The sequence below is a fragment of the Monodelphis domestica genome, chromosome 3, assembly GCF_027887165.1.
Source record: "Monodelphis domestica isolate mMonDom1 chromosome 3, mMonDom1.pri, whole genome shotgun sequence".
NCBI classification, from domain to species: domain Eukaryota; kingdom Metazoa; phylum Chordata; class Mammalia; order Didelphimorphia; family Didelphidae; genus Monodelphis; species Monodelphis domestica.
In genome coordinates, this window is record NC_077229.1 from 22,008,088 (window position 1) to 22,025,430 (window position 17,343).

A 17,343-nucleotide genomic window follows, 5' to 3' on the forward strand; every position below is an offset into this window, starting at 1 on the left:
TCTACTTGCTTTGGCCTGTGCTCGTACCCTTATGATGGTTGATTTAGAGCCCTGAGATTTAAGCAGTTTGCTCAGTCACACAGATAGTCAAAAGCAGAGCTGGGATTCTGCCTCCAAAGCCAGCTGGGCCAGGATACCTCTTTAGAGAGCTAAAGTCACTTTTAGAGAACATTAAAAAGAACCACCCTGACTCGCTCACAAACCTTGCCATTTTATGGGCTTTAGATCAGCAAGAAAAGATTTTCAGTTCCAGTTTTCCAGGAGTCTCCCCCCTTCCCCTTCCAAAGTTCCCAAATTAGGAGAAAACTGTTTCCCCATCCGTCCCATTTCTGGCCCCTGTGTCACTGTTTCCAGCACGTTGTGCTGCCCTTTGTCCCTTGCATACTGCTCCATGATTCTCTGAAGCCTTCCTTGACATTGAGAAATAGCTAGTAGAAATGATTCCATGCCTGTCTTCCTTGCCCAACTGGAAAGGGCTGCTATTTCCACAAGAGAAAAGCAGGACCAGGTGAGGTTTTCCCCTTTCTTTTCAGTCAGACAAGACTAGGCCTAAGGTTTGGGCAGCAAAGGTCAAGAGTCTTTGTCTAGACCTTCTGTGTGGGCTCGTGAAGCTCAGGACCAAGGCGGGCTCCAGGAGTGAGCGCAGCAATGAGGTCTTTCTCCTGTTTGATATTTTGTCTGCACCTTTCCCTTTGGGCAGTCCCAGGCACCCATTTGCCAAGATTCAGGTCCTTTCAACGGTAGTCACCTGGACCAGATCTGTACTACCACCCCACACACAGAGAGCTCTAATTGGCAGAGCCCCAGTCCCAGGGCATCTGCAGCCCTGAGCCTCAAGCCTCACACATTTTCCCATGGCCCTGCCAGGACCCCTTTAAAATATATATACATATCAGGGGACAGCAGAGCAAGGCAATGATCCCTCTGAGTTCTGCAGAGTAGAAGTGAAATCTGACAGGCTGCAGCCATGCCAGCCAAACAGCAGCGCTTCCTTTGGTCTCATTAACTTTCTAGGTTTCCTCTTCTCTGGGGAGGAAAAGGGAAAGTGTTCTCCACTGGTATCCAGGAGGCAGCATTGGGCCAGTTCCCCTCCTGCAACCAACAGAAATAATCACAATACTAGCTTATACTTTCCCTAAAATACCTCTTTTGATCTTCTTGGCAGTGCCAAGTGTTTTTCTGCAGAGGAAACTGAGACTCAGGGTTAGCCGTTTGCTTGAGCTTCCAGAGTAGCAAAGCCAGATTCAGGCCCCAGGTCTTCTTGGAGCAAGTCTGGGCTCTTTCCATGTTCGACTCCAACACACAAGGAAGGCTTACACGGTTCAGAATTCTCACAGAGGATGGTTTGGTGGTTACGTCTTGACTCACTGCTGCATGACAGGTTTCAGAAAGGGTGTCACTTTCTCTCTTTAAAAATGACTCTGTAATCTGACTTCAAAGGCCTAAGACTTCTGCAGCTGCTCCCTTTGGGATCTCTGCAGCAGTGATGGGGAAGAGTCTGCAGAATAGCAGGAAGACAGCCTCGGGTTGATTCTGTCACTAGCAGCTTAGCAGCCGTGAGAAAGGAGGATGAGATCTAAAGATAAATACTGCAGAAAGAAACATCAGGGGCCAGTGATGCTTTAATAACAGGCCCCTGAGCCTCTCTTTATAGTCCCCAAAGTGAAGCTGCTCTTTCCTTCCTCATGGTTGGGTGGGTACAAGACACTTGGAGGCCTGAGAAAATCTGGCAGCTGACTCATGTATCCAGAGCAGCACATTTCAGCTCAGCATAAAGGAAGCTTCTGATTGAAAATGAAAGGGGACCTTCCACTGTGAGGTAGGGAGTGAGTTCTCGGTCACTGGACTCCATATGTCCCCCTACTCCCCACACAAACCCAGACACACTGGCCTGCTTCTCCCTGACTCCTGGCCACACGTGGTAGGCATGTTCGCCCTTCTGCCCACGACGTTCCCCCTTACTAGGGCGCAGAGGTGGTTTTTGCCCCAGTATCGAGCAATCACCTCCTGTGTGCCTGGCACTGGGGATGCAAAGACAAGAGCAAGAAAGAATCTGTCCTCAAGGAGCTTATGGTCTTTCCATTGGGGGAGACTGCATGTACATATTAGAGTAGATACAAATGAGGCTGCTGAGTGGTGCCCTAGTGTGTGGAGCACCCAGCCTGGAGTCAGGAAGACCCAAGTTCAAATCCAGCCTCAGACACTCACTAGTTGTGTGTCCTTGAATAAAACCCTTAGCCTCCTTCAGCCTCGGTTTCCTCATCTGTAAAATGAGGATAATAGTGTCCACTTCCTAGGGTTATAGTGAGGATAAGTAGGACAATATTCAGGAAGTTCTTTGCAAACTCAAAAGTGTTGCCTAATTCCACTATTTTATTTACAAAACAAATACAAGTTAATGGGTGTGAGGACACCACTGGTTGTTAGGAAAGTAGCTCTCCTTTCCAACTGTTCTACCAGCCACCTACATCTAATAGGACTTGTGTCTGGTTTTAAGAAGCCATTTATGTATGTACTGGATCTTTTCCTAATGTACTTCCTGTTAGATTTATTTTTTTTTTAACCCAAAATGAAGTGGGTTGTAAAACCAGGAGGCAGGAGGTTCTAAGAGGAACTCAGATCCAAAAAAGTGTATTGGCCCTTGCAGACATGGGAAGGTTGAATTGCCTTCCTACTAACTTGGGGAAGTTGGCTTCTCTGCTGATTCTGGCATCATCATGACTTTGTGATTCCAGCCTTGGCTCTGTTTTACCTGTGGGACTTTGGGCAGGTCATTTCCCTTTCCTTGGGCCTCAGCTTCCTCACATGTAAAATGAGAGGGTGCACTAGAGACCTCCCTGAGGTGATGTTCCTATGGTAACTAGCTTAGTCACCTCTAGCAGCATTTGCTTCCTTCTAGCTTCAGCAGGGCAAAGTGGCCTTGGTTAAGGTGGTTTTCTTTTCTTGGGGTGGTCATCTGGACCTGTTGAGCACCAGAGGTTCCCCTTTGAGAAGCAGCGTTTCAGTAGTTGTCCTTTGGGTTCTCTTTGAGGTTTATATCTTGATGTCTCCCCATCCCACCTGGGCAGCAAGTCTAGGCCTCCTCCTAGGAAAGAAGAGCCTTTGGGTTTATCCATTGTGCTCTCAATTCAGTTAAATGCAGATAACACTGATGAATTGGTTGCCCTGGCCTAGCCTCCAGAGGATACAGAAATAAACAAGACCCAGAGTTGCTGGCTTTAAAGCATCTCTAATCTAGTTAGAGGTATCTAGGTAGTACAGTGGCTGGAGCTCCAGGCCTGGAGTCTGGAAGATCAGAGTTCACACGTGTCCTGAGACACTAGCTCTGTGACCCTGTTAGTCTCAGTTTCCTCATCTGTCAAATAAGCTAGAGAAGGAAACAGCCAATCACTCCAGTATCTCTACCAAGAAAACGCTAAATGGAGTCAGAGAGTTCTCGGGATATGACTAAACAACGACAGTTGCCACATTGTTGTCCCATCTGAAGTTGGGCTCTTCCTTCTTTGGTCCTATTCAGATTCTTTAGGAAAGGCCAGCAGGGAATGGGTGAGATAGAAAGCCTCCTTACGTAAGTCACTGAAATAGCCTGATGAGCACTTGACCAATAACAGTTTAAGAAGCATGGTCCCAATACTAAGACAAGCTGCATCCCTCACTTTTCACCTCCTAAAAATATCCTGTACTTCCCTGACTCTGTGCTGGAATTGACCCCCTGCTGCGCACAAAGGATAACCTCCCTTTCCCTCCATCATTCAGATGCCAGCCACAGGCCAGGATTCATCCAGCTCTGATGCCATCTCTTCCAGGCAGGCTCAAAAGCAGGTCCCAAAGGAGATCTCCTTCCTCAGGTTTTGCCTGTAGCACTGTTTCTGCTTAATTCAAGTTTCATTACCTCTTTTTGCCCCTGCTAGGTTAGAGGATTAGGACTTGGGTCTGCGTAGGATTTCACTAGTAGTAGAGGGACTTCCCAAAAGAGGACATTCCCCCCTCTGGGCAGGTCTGTGATGACAGGATCATCGTAGAGCTTGATCTAGACCAGATCTAGAGGTGTCAGATTGACTAGCCCACAGAACAGCGAAACAAGAGCAGTGTGTTTGGGAAATGTTTAACAAAGTAAATAAAAATACTACGCAACATAGGTAATGCTCATTTGTGGTTTTCAAGGCCAATATGCACCCCTCCCCTCAGCCATTTCTTTTTGAGTTTAGCCTGCCCTGGTCCAATGCACTGTGAGGTGAAGGAACTTGAGGGTCCCATGGCCAGGACTTGTTAGAAATGGGCCCTGACCCAGGTCTCCCTGCTTGGAGGTCAACTCTCCCCCACACACTCTGCTTCTCCTCTACTAAATCCTTGTTGTTTAGTCGAGTCTGACCCCTTGTGACCCCATTGAGAATTTTTTTGACAGGGATACTAGAGTGCCATTTCCTTTTCTAGCTCATTTTACAGATGAGAAAACTGGGGCAAACAGCTAAGAAGTGTCTGAAAACAGATTTGACTTCAAGTCTTCCTAACTTCAAGCCAGACGTGTTCTCTCTCTCTCTCTCTCTCTCTCTCCCTCCCTCCCCCCCATAGCACTATACTAGCTGGCCCTGTCAAATGGAGATTTGAACCCCACACTTCAATCCCCAGAAGTCCTTGGTACTTCCCAGAATTCCCTATAATCTCACCTGAGTCTCCACCTGGGCGAAATCAGCTCTCTAACAGGCTCGCTGCCTCCCAAGGACCTTTCTCTCTCTCTCTCTCTCTGCCTCTATTTGGTGATTAAAAGATGTAGTGAATAAAATCTGAATGGGCTAATCAGCCCTAGGCACATGGTTTATTATTTTGTATCCTTGATTTCTAATAATCTTTAATAAACCTCATAAAATATAATATTTTTATCAGTAGAGACTAATTTAATTTTTACAGCCCACAATGAGGCATTGCCTGATTTTTCTTACATAGAAGTAGTTTGTCAAAAACAAACCTAAAAATTTATGGCTTATAATCATGCAGTAAGAAACTAAGAGTTTCAGTCTGGAGAAGAAAGGCCTGTTGGGGAGGGGTGACGGTTGTCTTTGCATATTTGAAAGGCTGTCAAAGGAGGGGGCAGGGGCTTATTCTGCTCAGCTTCAGAAGAGAAGCAGATTTGGGATCAATAAAAGAAAAGGAAAACCTTCTCAACATTAGTGTCAAAGATGGAAAGGGCGGCCTCATAGCCTCAAAAATGTCTCAATAGAAGTCTAAGCAGAGATTAGATGAGCAGCTATTATGGTTATCAAAAGGTAATTTGTCAGGGAGCAGTAAATAGAGCACCAGACCTGGAGTCCAGAGGACCTGCATTCAAATCTGGTCTCAAGCACTGCCTAACTGTGTGACCCTGAACAAGTCAATTTAGCCCCCCTCGCCTAGCCCTAAGACAGGAGTTGTTTGTTTTTGTTTGGTTTGGTTTTTTTTTTTTTAAGGGGAATTTGGACACTTAGAACAAGGGTTCGCCTAGATGGCCTCCAAGCACCTTCCAGCACTCAAGAGTCTCTGATGATATGACAGTTAGTTCTGCCACATGGTATGCAAGAGCCTCGCCTGCCTTGGTAGACCTCATAGTGACCATCCCAGAGCCATAGGGGAACCCGCTTTTTGAGGATTGTTCTTAAGCTGTACCCATTGCCATTCAAACCAAGGACTGTTGTCTCTTCTGCATTGTGTTTCTAAGGAAATGCCACATCCCATTTTAGTTTTGCAAAGTTAAAAAGGAAGTCAGGGTTGTTTTGGTTTTTTCCCTTCTCTATATCATGGAACTGGGCGGATGTTTTCTGCCTTTTCCAGCAACAATGACTAAATAGCTACTGAGATGTACACAATGTGGATGTTGTTCAACTCTGAGACAGTCTCCGAACCATCTTCTTCCTCCTAGAAATCTAAAGAAAAACTCCCTTCTAATGGAGGGTAGGAGAAGGCTTCCCTTCTCAAGGCTTGTGCCATGATGTCTCCTAGCCATCGTTCTCCAAACCTAACCTCTCCATCCGGAAGTAATGGATTGAAAGATAGGAGCAGCAGCTGAGTCTTCTCTCCTCTTTCTTCCCTGAAAGTTTATGGAGAATGATAGAGACCCCAGGAAGACTTCCTCAAATTAGCCGTGTTCTAATGCTAACTCTATTTTCATCTGTCCAGTTAGGATCATAGGTTCATAGACTTAGAGCTGGCAGGACCCTTAGAGACCTCCCCTGCCCATTTTACAGATGAGGAGATTGACGCTCAGGAAGGTTAAGGGATTCTGGGGTCAGGCTTCTCCCGTCTGAGTCAGTGCCCTTTCCATCTGATTGCCTCTCAGTTGTTTGGGGGTCTTCCCTATTCCGGAAAGGCAGGGAGACTTTGATTCAAATCAATTGGAGTTATTCCTTACTTGTACTCCTGGTAGTGCTTCTGCCTCAGAGAGATGACTGAGGAAAGGAGCGAGGACATGTCTGAGGAGGTGTGTGCAATGGTTCTGTTAGGGGAGGGCAGTGGACAGTCTCTGTCTGTCTCACCTATTAGACCCCAGCCCTCTACAGACCACCTGCTGCGCTGCAGGAAGGGACGCCTCATCTCCAAAATTCTTGTCCCTTGTATGTCTTCCCAAGACTTCTTTCTCGTGGCTTTAATTAAAAGTTGCTGGAGATAAAGCCCTTCTTCTTGTTGTTCTTGCAGAGCTCTGCCCCCGATCCAGGGACCAAAATGACTGACTCCAAGTATTTCACCACTACCAAGAAAGGTACTGCCCTGGCACGGGGCCTTTGGGCCTGTTTTCACCCTGTGTAGTATGGGAGGAGGGGGGCCCCCAGAAAAGATGAATGTGTCTACAGCTGGAATTCTTTGGCAAACCTTGGGCACTCACATTTCATGAGTCCCAACACCGAAGTGGTGGAGAGGATGGGCAGGAAGAGTGCTCCTCTCTGGAAATTGGGCTCACTCCAGATAACGGGCCACCTGGGCAAAGTACCCGCCAAATAAGTTGGCTTCAGAGGTATCTGTTCAGCCAGATCGCCCCCTTCCTGCTAAGAGAGATGTGCAGAGTGTATGCCAAGCATAAGGGGGAAAGGGTCTGGTTAAAGCAACTGGTGACTGGGTCTGTCTCCCTTCTGGTCATGTGGTGATCTGGCCCATCCTCCTTTCACCTTCTCAGCTACCTTGGGGTGCAGAAAGCCAGGCATAACCCTAGTGAAGCAGCCTTTGCTGGCTACCTCAGAACCCCCTGGGGCTGCAAGGCATTATGGGAAAGGAGAGCAAGGCTGAGTGGTGAAGTGAGCCAGAGGCCTTGCTCACCAGGACAGGCTGGATTCTCACAGCAAGGGCTAGGCTTGGCCAGACCTGGATCATGTGGCTCTCTGGGCTCATTCTTCCTGACTGCCTTATGTAGTTCCCTCAGGCCTAGCTGAGCCACCTCGCTTGCTGTGTCCCCTTGGGTTTGTCCCCCCATTTGTTGTGTGTCAATCTCAAGTCTCACTGAAATACCCCCACTTCCCAGGGTCAATCTCAGCAGGAGACATTTCCTTTTCCTGCCTACCCCCTCCCACCAGAGTGCTGAGAGCCCCGCCTTTTGCCATCAGGGCATAGCACCCTTCCTTAGGAGCTTAGCACATAGCAACTGAGAATTCTCATGGCACAGATGGGAAACTGAGGTACAACAGCCCTGACTCCCCTACAGCCACACTGTGGCTACTCTCAGAGGAGAAGCCAGGAGTCCTGCTCAGCCCCACTGGTTAGCTTCCCCATTCCTTTGGGGTTCAAGGTGTCAATTCCCATATTCAGCACAAATAGCCGGATGGAGATTAGGAAGTGAAACCCTGACCAGGGCATTTAAGGAGCTATTCCAGGAAAAGCCCATCTGCAGAGATTGCCCAATGTATGTCAGATCTAGAAGCCATTATTCCTTAGCTCTGTATCTTGCAAATTGCTTAGGAAGAATTCCTGTAATGAGCCCTCATCATCTTTTCTTCCTTCATCCTCTACCTGGTCCTCAGCCTTCTCAGTCCTCCCAGCAAAGGCCTGGAAGTGAAAGGGCCCTCTTCCAGGATTATGGGAAATCCCTCCAGCTCTCCCTCCCCAGACCATGCCACATCTCTGCTCTTTGGAAGAAGTGAACCTGGCCATCCCTGATGGGACTAGCTTCACTGTTGCCCATTCTTTTTCAGGGGAGATCTTTGAGCTAAAGGCAGAGCTCAATAGCGACAAGAAGGAAAAGAAGAAGGAGGCTGTGAAGAAAGTGATTGCGTCCATGACCGTGGGCAAAGATGTCAGGTGAGAGAGGCCTCAGAGCCAGAGTGGGTAGGCGGGCAGAGGCCCAGGGACCTGTTAGTTTATTTCCCACCCAGCTGGACGAGCCAAGCACCCCCAAGCCCAGGACACACGTAGGGCTTTTGGCCTCCTTCTTTGCTCCTGGTATCACCCTCACTTCCCTTCTTCTCCTCACTTCTTATAATCCCAGGCCTTGCAAAGTGTGAAGATTAAATTTTCACACTGAATCTGCGTGAATCACACTTCCCTGAACTCTCATCCACCCTTCTTTATAGCACTCTGGTTATCTCTGCCATGCATTGACTTCTTATCCCTCTTGCATTGTCCATTTAATATTTTTGTATGTACGCCTCGTCTTTCCAACTAGATCATAAGCTCCTTGAGGGTAGTAACTATATTTCTACTCTGTTTTCTCTTAGGGCAAGACTTCTTCACCTTTCTTTCTTTCAAACCTTTACCTTCCATCTCAGAATCAATACTGTGGCTTGGTTCCAAGGTAGAAGAGCAAAAAAAGCTAGACAATGGGGGTGAAGTGACTTGCCCAGGGTCACACAGCTAGGAAGTGTCTGAGGCCAAATTAGAGCCCAGAACTTCCCTTCTCTAGTCCTGGCACTCTTTCTACTGAGCCCGCTTATCAAAATATTTTTTTAAAACCAGCTCACAAACCCCAGAATCTCTGCCCTGTGTTAACAGGCCTATGACAGATGGTTTCTGATTTGCTGACACAGACCAGTCAGTCCCCATGCACATACAAACACACACGCTTGCTTTTCCCTCCTCCCTGGGGATCTAGTGACTGGGCCAGCCGTGTCCTTGATGCCAACAGAGCAAGTCACCCCACAGAGGAAGGGCCCTGATCACCAATTAGGAGGAGCAGGGATTGTTCCCAAGCCCTCTGCCCACTCGTCAGCCAAGAGAATCGGCTGGACCTGCTTTGGGCCTTGCCCAGCTCTGCTGGGCCGCCTTCCAAATCAGCCTGCCTCTGTCTGAAGCAACATCACTTTCCTTAAACTGAATCTCCAGTGTCACCTCTTGGTGGAGGAAACAACTTTGTTATTTCATTTCAAATGATCTTGCTTTTGCTTCTGAGACAGGAGCAGAAGATTAAGTCAGGCCCATCAGCGTTTCCTCCTGCCTCCAGACCCTTTTTTCTCCATTAATGCAGGAGCTTCAGGATGATCTATCTGCTCCAGGCAGACCCTATCCCTGCAGTGGAAAGCTTGGCTCCCACCACCCCTCAGAGATGGATCATTTCAAGCCACAAAGCTCAGCATTCCCTTCCCCTCCCTGTATTTACCTTAAGAATTTGAGGGACATGAAAGTGAAGTGAAGGCTGCCTATGGAATCTTTGGGCAGCTCTTAGATAGCCTAGAGAACATTGAGCTCCCCATGTAGGCCTGAGGATAGCTAGGTGGCCTAGAGATGGGGAGAGTCCTGGGTTCAAAAGTGGCCTCGGATACTTCTTAGCTGTGTGACCCTAGACAAGTCACTTAACCTCCATTGCCTAGCTCTTAGCACTCCTCTACCTTGGAACCCTGGGACTGATACTTTGTATTGATTCTAAGACAGAAGTTAATAAGAAGGCATTCCTAAAAGGAAAAGAAAGAGGTCCCAAGCTGTAAGCCAGAAGGCATAGGGACCAGGAGCCAAGACTAAGACCAAGACTCTCCTTAGTGAGGACCCCTGGGCGTCCACACTCTTCCCATCTATTCTCATTTTCTCATCTTACCTCCTGAATCCAAGTTAGTGGGCATTTGTTCACAAAACAAAAACAGCCATCTTAGAAGGACCTTTGGACCCACAGGCTGCTTGGACGTCATGGCAGCCACAGAAATCAGAGTCCCTCCCTCCCCATCAGTGGGAATGTCTCTATCTGTCTGTCTTGTTTTCTCTTCTTCCTACTGTGCTCTCTCTCTTCCTCTCCTTTCTTCCCCTGATGGCCCCCCCCCCAACTTTCTTACGTGAACTTTCATCCTCTTGCACTCCCTGCCCAAGCCCAGGCAGCCCATTACTGAGGCTGCCTTCTTTGCCTTCTCCCCAGAAGGTCAAACCTATTGCTGATTGGTTTGCTTTGGCTCCCCAGTGCCCTCTTCCCTGATGTAGTGAACTGTATGCAGACCGATAACCTGGAATTGAAGAAACTGGTGTACTTATACCTGATGAATTATGCCAAGAGCCAGCCAGACATGGCCATCATGGCGGTCAACACCTTCGTTAAGGTGAGCAAGGCCCAGGCCCCAGTGGGTGGGAGGGGCTCAGGAGCCTCTCGACTCAAGGGGGCAGGGGGCTTCCCTCCTTTGCAGCCATGCTGATGCAACACATTTCAGCAGGAATCTTAAGGGGCTCCTTCTCTTTGTCTCTTACTTTCTCACACTCTACGTGTGTTGTGTGCAAGCTTTGGGGGTACCAGGACCCCCAAGATCCAAGTGGGAGCAGCTAAGAAAGAGTTCTGTTAAGCCAGTTAAGCTTTCTTACTCCTGGCAGTTGAATCCGAGGCTAGTAGGCTTAGTGGTGTCAGCTTGAACCCCACGATATAGTCTTTGGGCTCTCTGGAGGGAATTCTGAAAATGAGACGAGCGTCTGTGTTTAACGCCTTCAGGACTGCGAGGATCCCAATCCCCTGATCCGGGCCCTGGCCGTGCGGACCATGGGCTGCATTCGAGTGGATAAGATCACGGAGTACCTGTGTGAGCCCCTCCGCAAGTGCCTGAAGGACGAGGACCCTTACGTGCGCAAGACGGCTGCCGTGTGCGTGGCCAAGCTGCATGACATCAATGCGCAGCTGGTGGAGGATCAGGGCTTCCTGGATACCCTCAAGGACCTCATTTCAGACTCCAACCCCATGGTGAGTCTCACCCTCCCACGTTGGCCCAGCCCCCTCATCTAAGAGCTGGGCTCTTCCAGGCAGGCCAGCCACGATTAAACGTTGTTTAAACACCCCTGATGTTCCCTGCTGCTGCTTTCTCAGCTACAGGCCCCTCCAGTGTTTGTGGGAATCCGCTCTGGCACCCTTTGGTACAGTGGAACCTATTTGGGTCCACACCCGGGTTTCACTGATGGAGGGAAGTCCCAGTGTGGAAACCCCTTCCACCGATGCAGAGTAGCATCCTAACCAAGCTCGCTTGTAGAGAAGTGGTTCCTGGGCCCAGGGGTGGAGTCACTTGCCCAGGACTGCACAGCATGGGGCAAGGGCGAGGACTTAACGGCCCAGTCTTCCAGACTCCCAGGCTGGCCTCTGAGTGGTTATCTCCCTGGAACAGGAACTAGGACCCTGACTTTTTCTCCCCAGCGCTATCTGCCCTTCATTAGCCAGGAGAGTCGGGCCTGTTCCCTTGGGCCCTCCACTCCCTTTCAGTTTCCCAGAAGTGGAGAGACGTTCCCTGCCCCCTGTCCATCATAGGGTTGTTACGAGGAACATGTGGCGTAGTGTGTGTGAGTGTGTGTGTGCACGCACGTGTGCACGCGGGCTTTGGAATTGAGAAGATGCGAGATCACTCCTACGAGGTGGGCTTCAAAGCTAACCGAGCTCCTTTGTCACAACCACCCCGTGAGGCAAGCCGAACAAGAAGCATCCTCAATGATAGCCAGCGGACGGACGGACAGACGGAAAGGTGTCCCGACGCTGCTGTAGCCGAGCCAGCATAGGAAGACTCTTCTGATTCCAAGCCCAGGGGCCCCTCATTGCGCCACGCTGGTCTCTGTCAGCAGAGAGCCCCAGTCCTGCCCACGTGGGTGCCTCACGAGAAGCCCCATTCAAGAGAGCACACGCCTGTCCAGATGCCCTGGGAGGCAGCCTCTGGCGCTGAGATGGGGAGAGCAGGAAGGAGATTGTGGCCTTCCCCAGGCTCGGCCCAAGCATGGTGGCCAAGGTCTGCTGGGGCCTGGCTTACCCGGGACTGCTTGGAGACAGGGTCAGCCTGTGGCGGTGGGCAGGGGCTCTTGCCCAGGCACCACTTCCTCAAGAGAGCCCATTCAAGATTCATGACCCTCTCTTCCCCGGAGCTTTGCATGCCAGAGACATTTCTGTGACCATCCTGGTCTTGTGCTTATCTGATGGAGGGTTTGTGGGCCCATTTTACAGATGAAGGGGAATCGGTAGAGTCCAAGATCCCAAATGCTGCTCCCCAGATGAAGCTCCATGCAGTCAGCCAAGCTTACAGTATGTAATAAGCACTGCTATGTGCCTGGCACTGTGCTGATGGAGATGGAGCAATCCCTGCTGTCCGGGAGGTCACAGGGGAGAATGATAGGTGGGGTGCCTTCGGATCCCACAGATGTGATCTGGCGCCTGTGTCCCTGGAGGCCCCACTTTGATAAGAGCCCTTACCTTCCAGGTGGTGGCCAATGCTGTGGCCGCCCTCTCGGAGATAGCTGAGTCTCACCCGAGCAGCAACCTCTTGGACCTGAACCCACAGTCAATCAACAAACTGCTGACAGCCTTGAATGAGTGCACAGAGTGGGGGCAGATCTTTATCTTGGACTGCCTGGCAAACTACATGCCCAAGGATGACCGGGAAGCGCAGAGGTGAGAAGGAGAGGGCGGGGCTGCACCTCGTCCTGGCGGGTTCCCAAGCCTCCCATCCTACGGGCCTGCCTTCTAAGTTAAGTGGCTCCCCTGCACGTAAGGCTGAAGGGGGGCCTCGGGAGAGGACTAGTATGCTGGCCTCCTCGCCCGCGGGCTCTGGTGGAGTCTCCGTGGGCTCTGGGGCAGCCCACAGGCCCTGAAGCGCAGTGATTCTCTTCTCTGGCATGGAGGGTCACGTCTCCCCTTCTCTCTTGTTTGTTGTGGAATGGGGAACTCCGCTTGTCCTCAGCATCTGTGAGCGCGTGACCCCTCGGCTCTCTCATGCCAACTCGGCTGTCGTGCTGTCAGCGGTGAAGGTGCTGATGAAGTTCATGGAGATGCTCTCCAAGGACCTCGACTACTACGGCACTCTCCTGAAGAAGCTGGCACCACCACTGGTCACTCTGCTGTCGGCCGAGCCAGAGCTGCAGTACGTGGCCCTGCGGAACATCAACCTCATCGTGCAGAAGAGGTGACCGCCAGCCTGCTCCTATGAGGGCACCTCGGGAGGGAGGGGGTCAGGGACTGGGTCACAGCTGGCGAGGGCTCAGCTAATCAGAGATCCCTCTGGTGCCATCTCTGCCCTTCTCCCCAAGGGCTGGAGGAGCAGGCAGGGAAGGTTCTCCCTAAGTTGCTGCTGGAGGGGCTAGGGTTGGGGTTGGCCTCCGCATCAGGCTGCCTGCCCGTACTTGGATTTTGAGGTCCCTCTGGTTATGTCCAGCCCTCCTGACCACACCAATGATCAGGACCAGAAAGATAGCCATCGGTGTTACTTCAAGTCCCCCGAGGAATTCTGTAGACTTGTTTTCCCTCTTCTTCCCTTCCCTCCTGTGCCTCAGGCCTCGTGCCCAACTGCCCCCATGGATGTGGGTTCATCTCCTTGGCATTCAGGATAAACCTGCCGTGTTTGGTACTTTGTGGCACTCAGTTGTTACTAGACGATCTGAATGCAAAGACCCCGAGCCAGTTGCTTCGGTAGGACGAGAAAGACCCAGGAGAATATCTGCCTTTGTCCTGGCCGGAGTTTGCCTCCTGGGTCATTCTCAGGATTGCCTTCTCCCTTCTAGGCCGGAGATCCTGAAGCATGAGATGAAGGTCTTTTTTGTCAAGTACAATGATCCCATCTATGTGAAGCTAGAAAAACTGGACATCATGATCCGCCTGGCCTCCCAAGCCAACATTGCCCAGGTCAGCCAGCCCTGGCACTGGGGCACCCTGGGCTGCCTCGTGGGGAGTCTCAGGCTCCATTCCCAGGGCATTCTGGAAGGCACCCCAGCCCTTAAGCCCCTTCCTTTCCACAACCCCCAGGGGACCCTGGGTCCCTGCTCCCAGATTGCCCCCTACGGTCTCCACCTTTGTAAAGCCACCAGGCTGATCTCCTGCTCCTCTGACCAGCTGCGTCTCACTACATGGTTCTGTGGCAGGTGCTGGCAGAATTGAAGGAGTACGCCACAGAAGTGGATGTGGACTTTGTACGCAAGGCCGTCCGTGCCATTGGCCGCTGTGCCATCAAGGTGGAGGTGAGCATGCCCAGAACCAGCCCCAGGAAGCTGAACTCGTCATCCCAGACAATATCTGGCCCTATCCCGGGGAGTAGGAACCCTTGGGAGCCCAAACCCCTCATCTCCCTCAGGGCTCCCAGGTCCTGGTGGTGGGATTCACCTGTCCCTTGATGGCTCATCTTTCTTCCTGTTCCTTTGGGCACTCAGGTCATGGGTTTGGAGGTCACTCATGACTGTGTAGAGGAGCCGGACCCCCCTCAGATCACTAGAAACTGGGGGTTGCACTGCAGGAGCTCAGGCCAAGGGAACCTAGACAGCCAGACAGATGTGCCTGGCCAGCTTGCCTAGTGAGGCAGACCTTTCTGGGGCAAACTTCCTTTGTGGAAAACTCTCAGCAGCATGCCTGCTCACAGGTGACATCCCACCCTGGGCTTGCATCTCTCCAGGTTCTGTCATCCTCTTCAGGCTACTGCCTTCACTCTGTGGCCTCCTGGACCTAATCTACATCTGGAAAGGAAATTGGAGGCTGGCTACCTAGCTTAGTGTTCTCATCTTATAGTTGGGGAAACTGAGGGCCAGGGAAAGGAGGTCATTTGTCCAAGGCCACACACACAGGCAGCCCCAAGTGTGAGTCCAGGCCCTCTGACTGCAGGGTTAGTGCTCTGCCCCCACCACCTGCTCTGTCCTCATGCCAAGCCCTCTTCCTGACCCATGGCCTGCCAATGTGACACCCAAGCCTCTGATGAGTTGTCCTGGGGAGGGCTGGGCTCAGGCTGAAGGAGCCCTTGGGTATCTCCTCTTCCCTAGCTCCAAAAGTGTGGTGCTCTTTAGGGTTGACCTTTCCTTGAACCCGTCCCTTTTGTTTGAGTGCCCAGGGTGGCAGTTTTTAGCCACAAAGGTAGAGGACAGCCTGGGCTGTGGGGTGTGGTCCATCTTCCCCTCCCTGTGGGACTTTCTTTGAGTTATTCCCATTATCTGTTCCTGGGGAGGACATCCCCACAGCCCTGCCTCACTTCTCCCAGCGGTGCCTCATTCCTCTCTGACCCCTGATGCGGGCTCTGTTCTTGCAGCAATCCGCTGAGCGCTGTGTGAGCACACTGCTAGACCTGATCCAGACCAAGGTCAACTACGTAGTACAGGAGGCCATTGTGGTGATCAAGGACATCTTCCGCAAGTACCCCAACAAGTATGCACCCGACAGACCCAGAACCACCCCCCTCCCATCTCTGCCACCCTCACCTCCTGTGCCCTGCCCCATGCGGAGGCTATGGTGCCCAGGGAACATGACTGAGTTTTTATACTGTCTCCAGCTTCAGGCCTCAGGGACTCAGGAGGGCATTTGCCAGCAGCAAATAATCAGGGCCTTGTGCTATGGACACTGCTGTGTCACCAGAGGTGACCTTGAGAGCAGAGGAGTGTTGGGCACAGTTCAGCCGCCATGGCAACAGCTCCTGTTCCCCTGCTCATTTCTACACTCCTCCTTCCTGCTGTGAGGAGGCTCAGGGAAGTCCTGGGGCCTCCTTTGGGCACAGAGTGACCTCTCACATGCCACAAGCCCCTCTGTGCTGAGCTTCATGTTTCCCTTGTGACAATGCTGGGGCTGAAGATCCTTTCCAGTTCCGAGATCCTGGGGTTCTGCACTGCTGCAGAGCCAGCTCCTGGGAGGCTCCAGCAGCCTTCTCCATTGGCCCTGCTCACTCTGCTCCCCTATGGCCCACAGGTATGAGAGTGTGATCGCCACCCTATGTGAGAACCTGGACTCCTTGGATGAGCCCGAGGCACGCGCAGCCATGATCTGGATTGTGGGGGAGTACGCTGAGAGGATCGACAATGCCGATGAGCTCCTAGAAAGTTTCCTGGAGGGCTTCCACGATGAAAGCACCCAGGTAAGGGGAGCACCTGGGAGGGAGGAGTACTCAGGAGGAGAGAAGGACTCAGGGGAGGGCCATGTCCTATCCTCCCAGCACCTTACAGTGCCAGGGGCATGGGTGTGGTGGTGGTACTGTGGCCAGGGGGAGTTGCCCAAGGTGCCCTGAAAGTGTACTCCCTCTGAAGGCAAGTCTCCCTGGGCCCTCTGAGAGTCAAGATGAAAGAGGGACTGAGCAGCCTTACCCTGGTCTGAGCCTAGCTGGCTCGCCTGCAGGTGCACAACAGCTCCTCCTCCTGCTCCTGCTCCTGCTCCTACTCCTGCTCCACAGACTCACACACACAGAAAGAATTGGGGAGATCAAAGGAGGAGGCAGCTGGGAGACTCTTACACTTACATCAGCAGAGCTGATCATTGCTGTTCACACACCCAGGAAAAACCCAAGTAGAATTTGAGGGTTGGTATCGGGTAAAGGGAAATAGTGGCCAACAGCCCTGGGATTCTGGAGTCCCAGCCCAAGCTGATGTCATGGAGCAGCCTGTCTCGTGGAGAGAGAGGAGGGGCCTGTGTGGGGAGAGTCTCCTCTCTCACCCCACTAACTCTTAGCAGGCCATGGGATTGATATGGCCCCTTAGGACAGAGAGTCATTCTTCGGGGAACTGGGATCCAGAAGAGCCCAGGCCTAGGGGTCACCTAAGCCAGAGAAGGAGACCAGCCTTTGTGCAGGCAGCCCTGGCTCTCACCAGCCTCTTTGGGATCTGTCAGTCACAGCTTTAGTGAGCACCTACCATGGGCCAGACACGGGGGAGACCAGGATAAGAGATGGACGCCGTGTGCGCTCTAGAGGAGCTGGTCATCCTAGAAGCTAAGACTTTTGTCTCAAGCCAGGCCATGGTCTCCCTTCATAGCTGCAGCCCCCTCTAACAGCCTTTCAGGGTAGGCATCAGTACACATGGTGGTCCCAGGGACAGTCACAGAGGCTGGTCCATTCCCCACTTGCCCTTCTCGCTGCCTCCTAAGAGTGACCAACTCCAACTCCTGGACTTACATCCTCCACTCCTCATTAGCCAGCCATGTGGGCTGGGATAATTAAGCAGCTTATTTCTATAGGCATGATGGGGCTGACAGGCCCCTGGAGATGGCTGCACAGCTGCCTC

General features: G+C 51.6%; 1 protein-coding gene across 5 annotated transcripts in view; it reads left to right on the forward strand.

Moving 5' to 3' along the window:
- Positions 1-17,343, forward strand: part of AP1B1 (adaptor related protein complex 1 subunit beta 1) — a 39,007-nt gene that overhangs the window by 11,838 nt on the left and 9,826 nt on the right. For all 5 annotated transcript variants that reach the window (XM_007490509.2, XM_056821536.1, XM_001364603.4 and 2 more), the window contains exons 2-11: positions 6,667-6,730; positions 8,151-8,256; positions 10,337-10,472; positions 10,853-11,098; positions 12,588-12,778; positions 13,068-13,289; positions 13,885-14,005; positions 14,242-14,337; positions 15,390-15,505; positions 16,040-16,205. In XM_007490509.2, coding sequence (XP_007490571.1) covers positions 6,694-6,730; positions 8,151-8,256; positions 10,337-10,472; positions 10,853-11,098; positions 12,588-12,778; positions 13,068-13,289; positions 13,885-14,005; positions 14,242-14,337; positions 15,390-15,505; positions 16,040-16,205 — 1,437 coding nt within the window. In that variant the 5' untranslated portion in view covers positions 6,667-6,693. The remainder of the gene's footprint in view (positions 1-6,666; positions 6,731-8,150; positions 8,257-10,336; positions 10,473-10,852; positions 11,099-12,587; positions 12,779-13,067; positions 13,290-13,884; positions 14,006-14,241; positions 14,338-15,389; positions 15,506-16,039; positions 16,206-17,343) is intronic.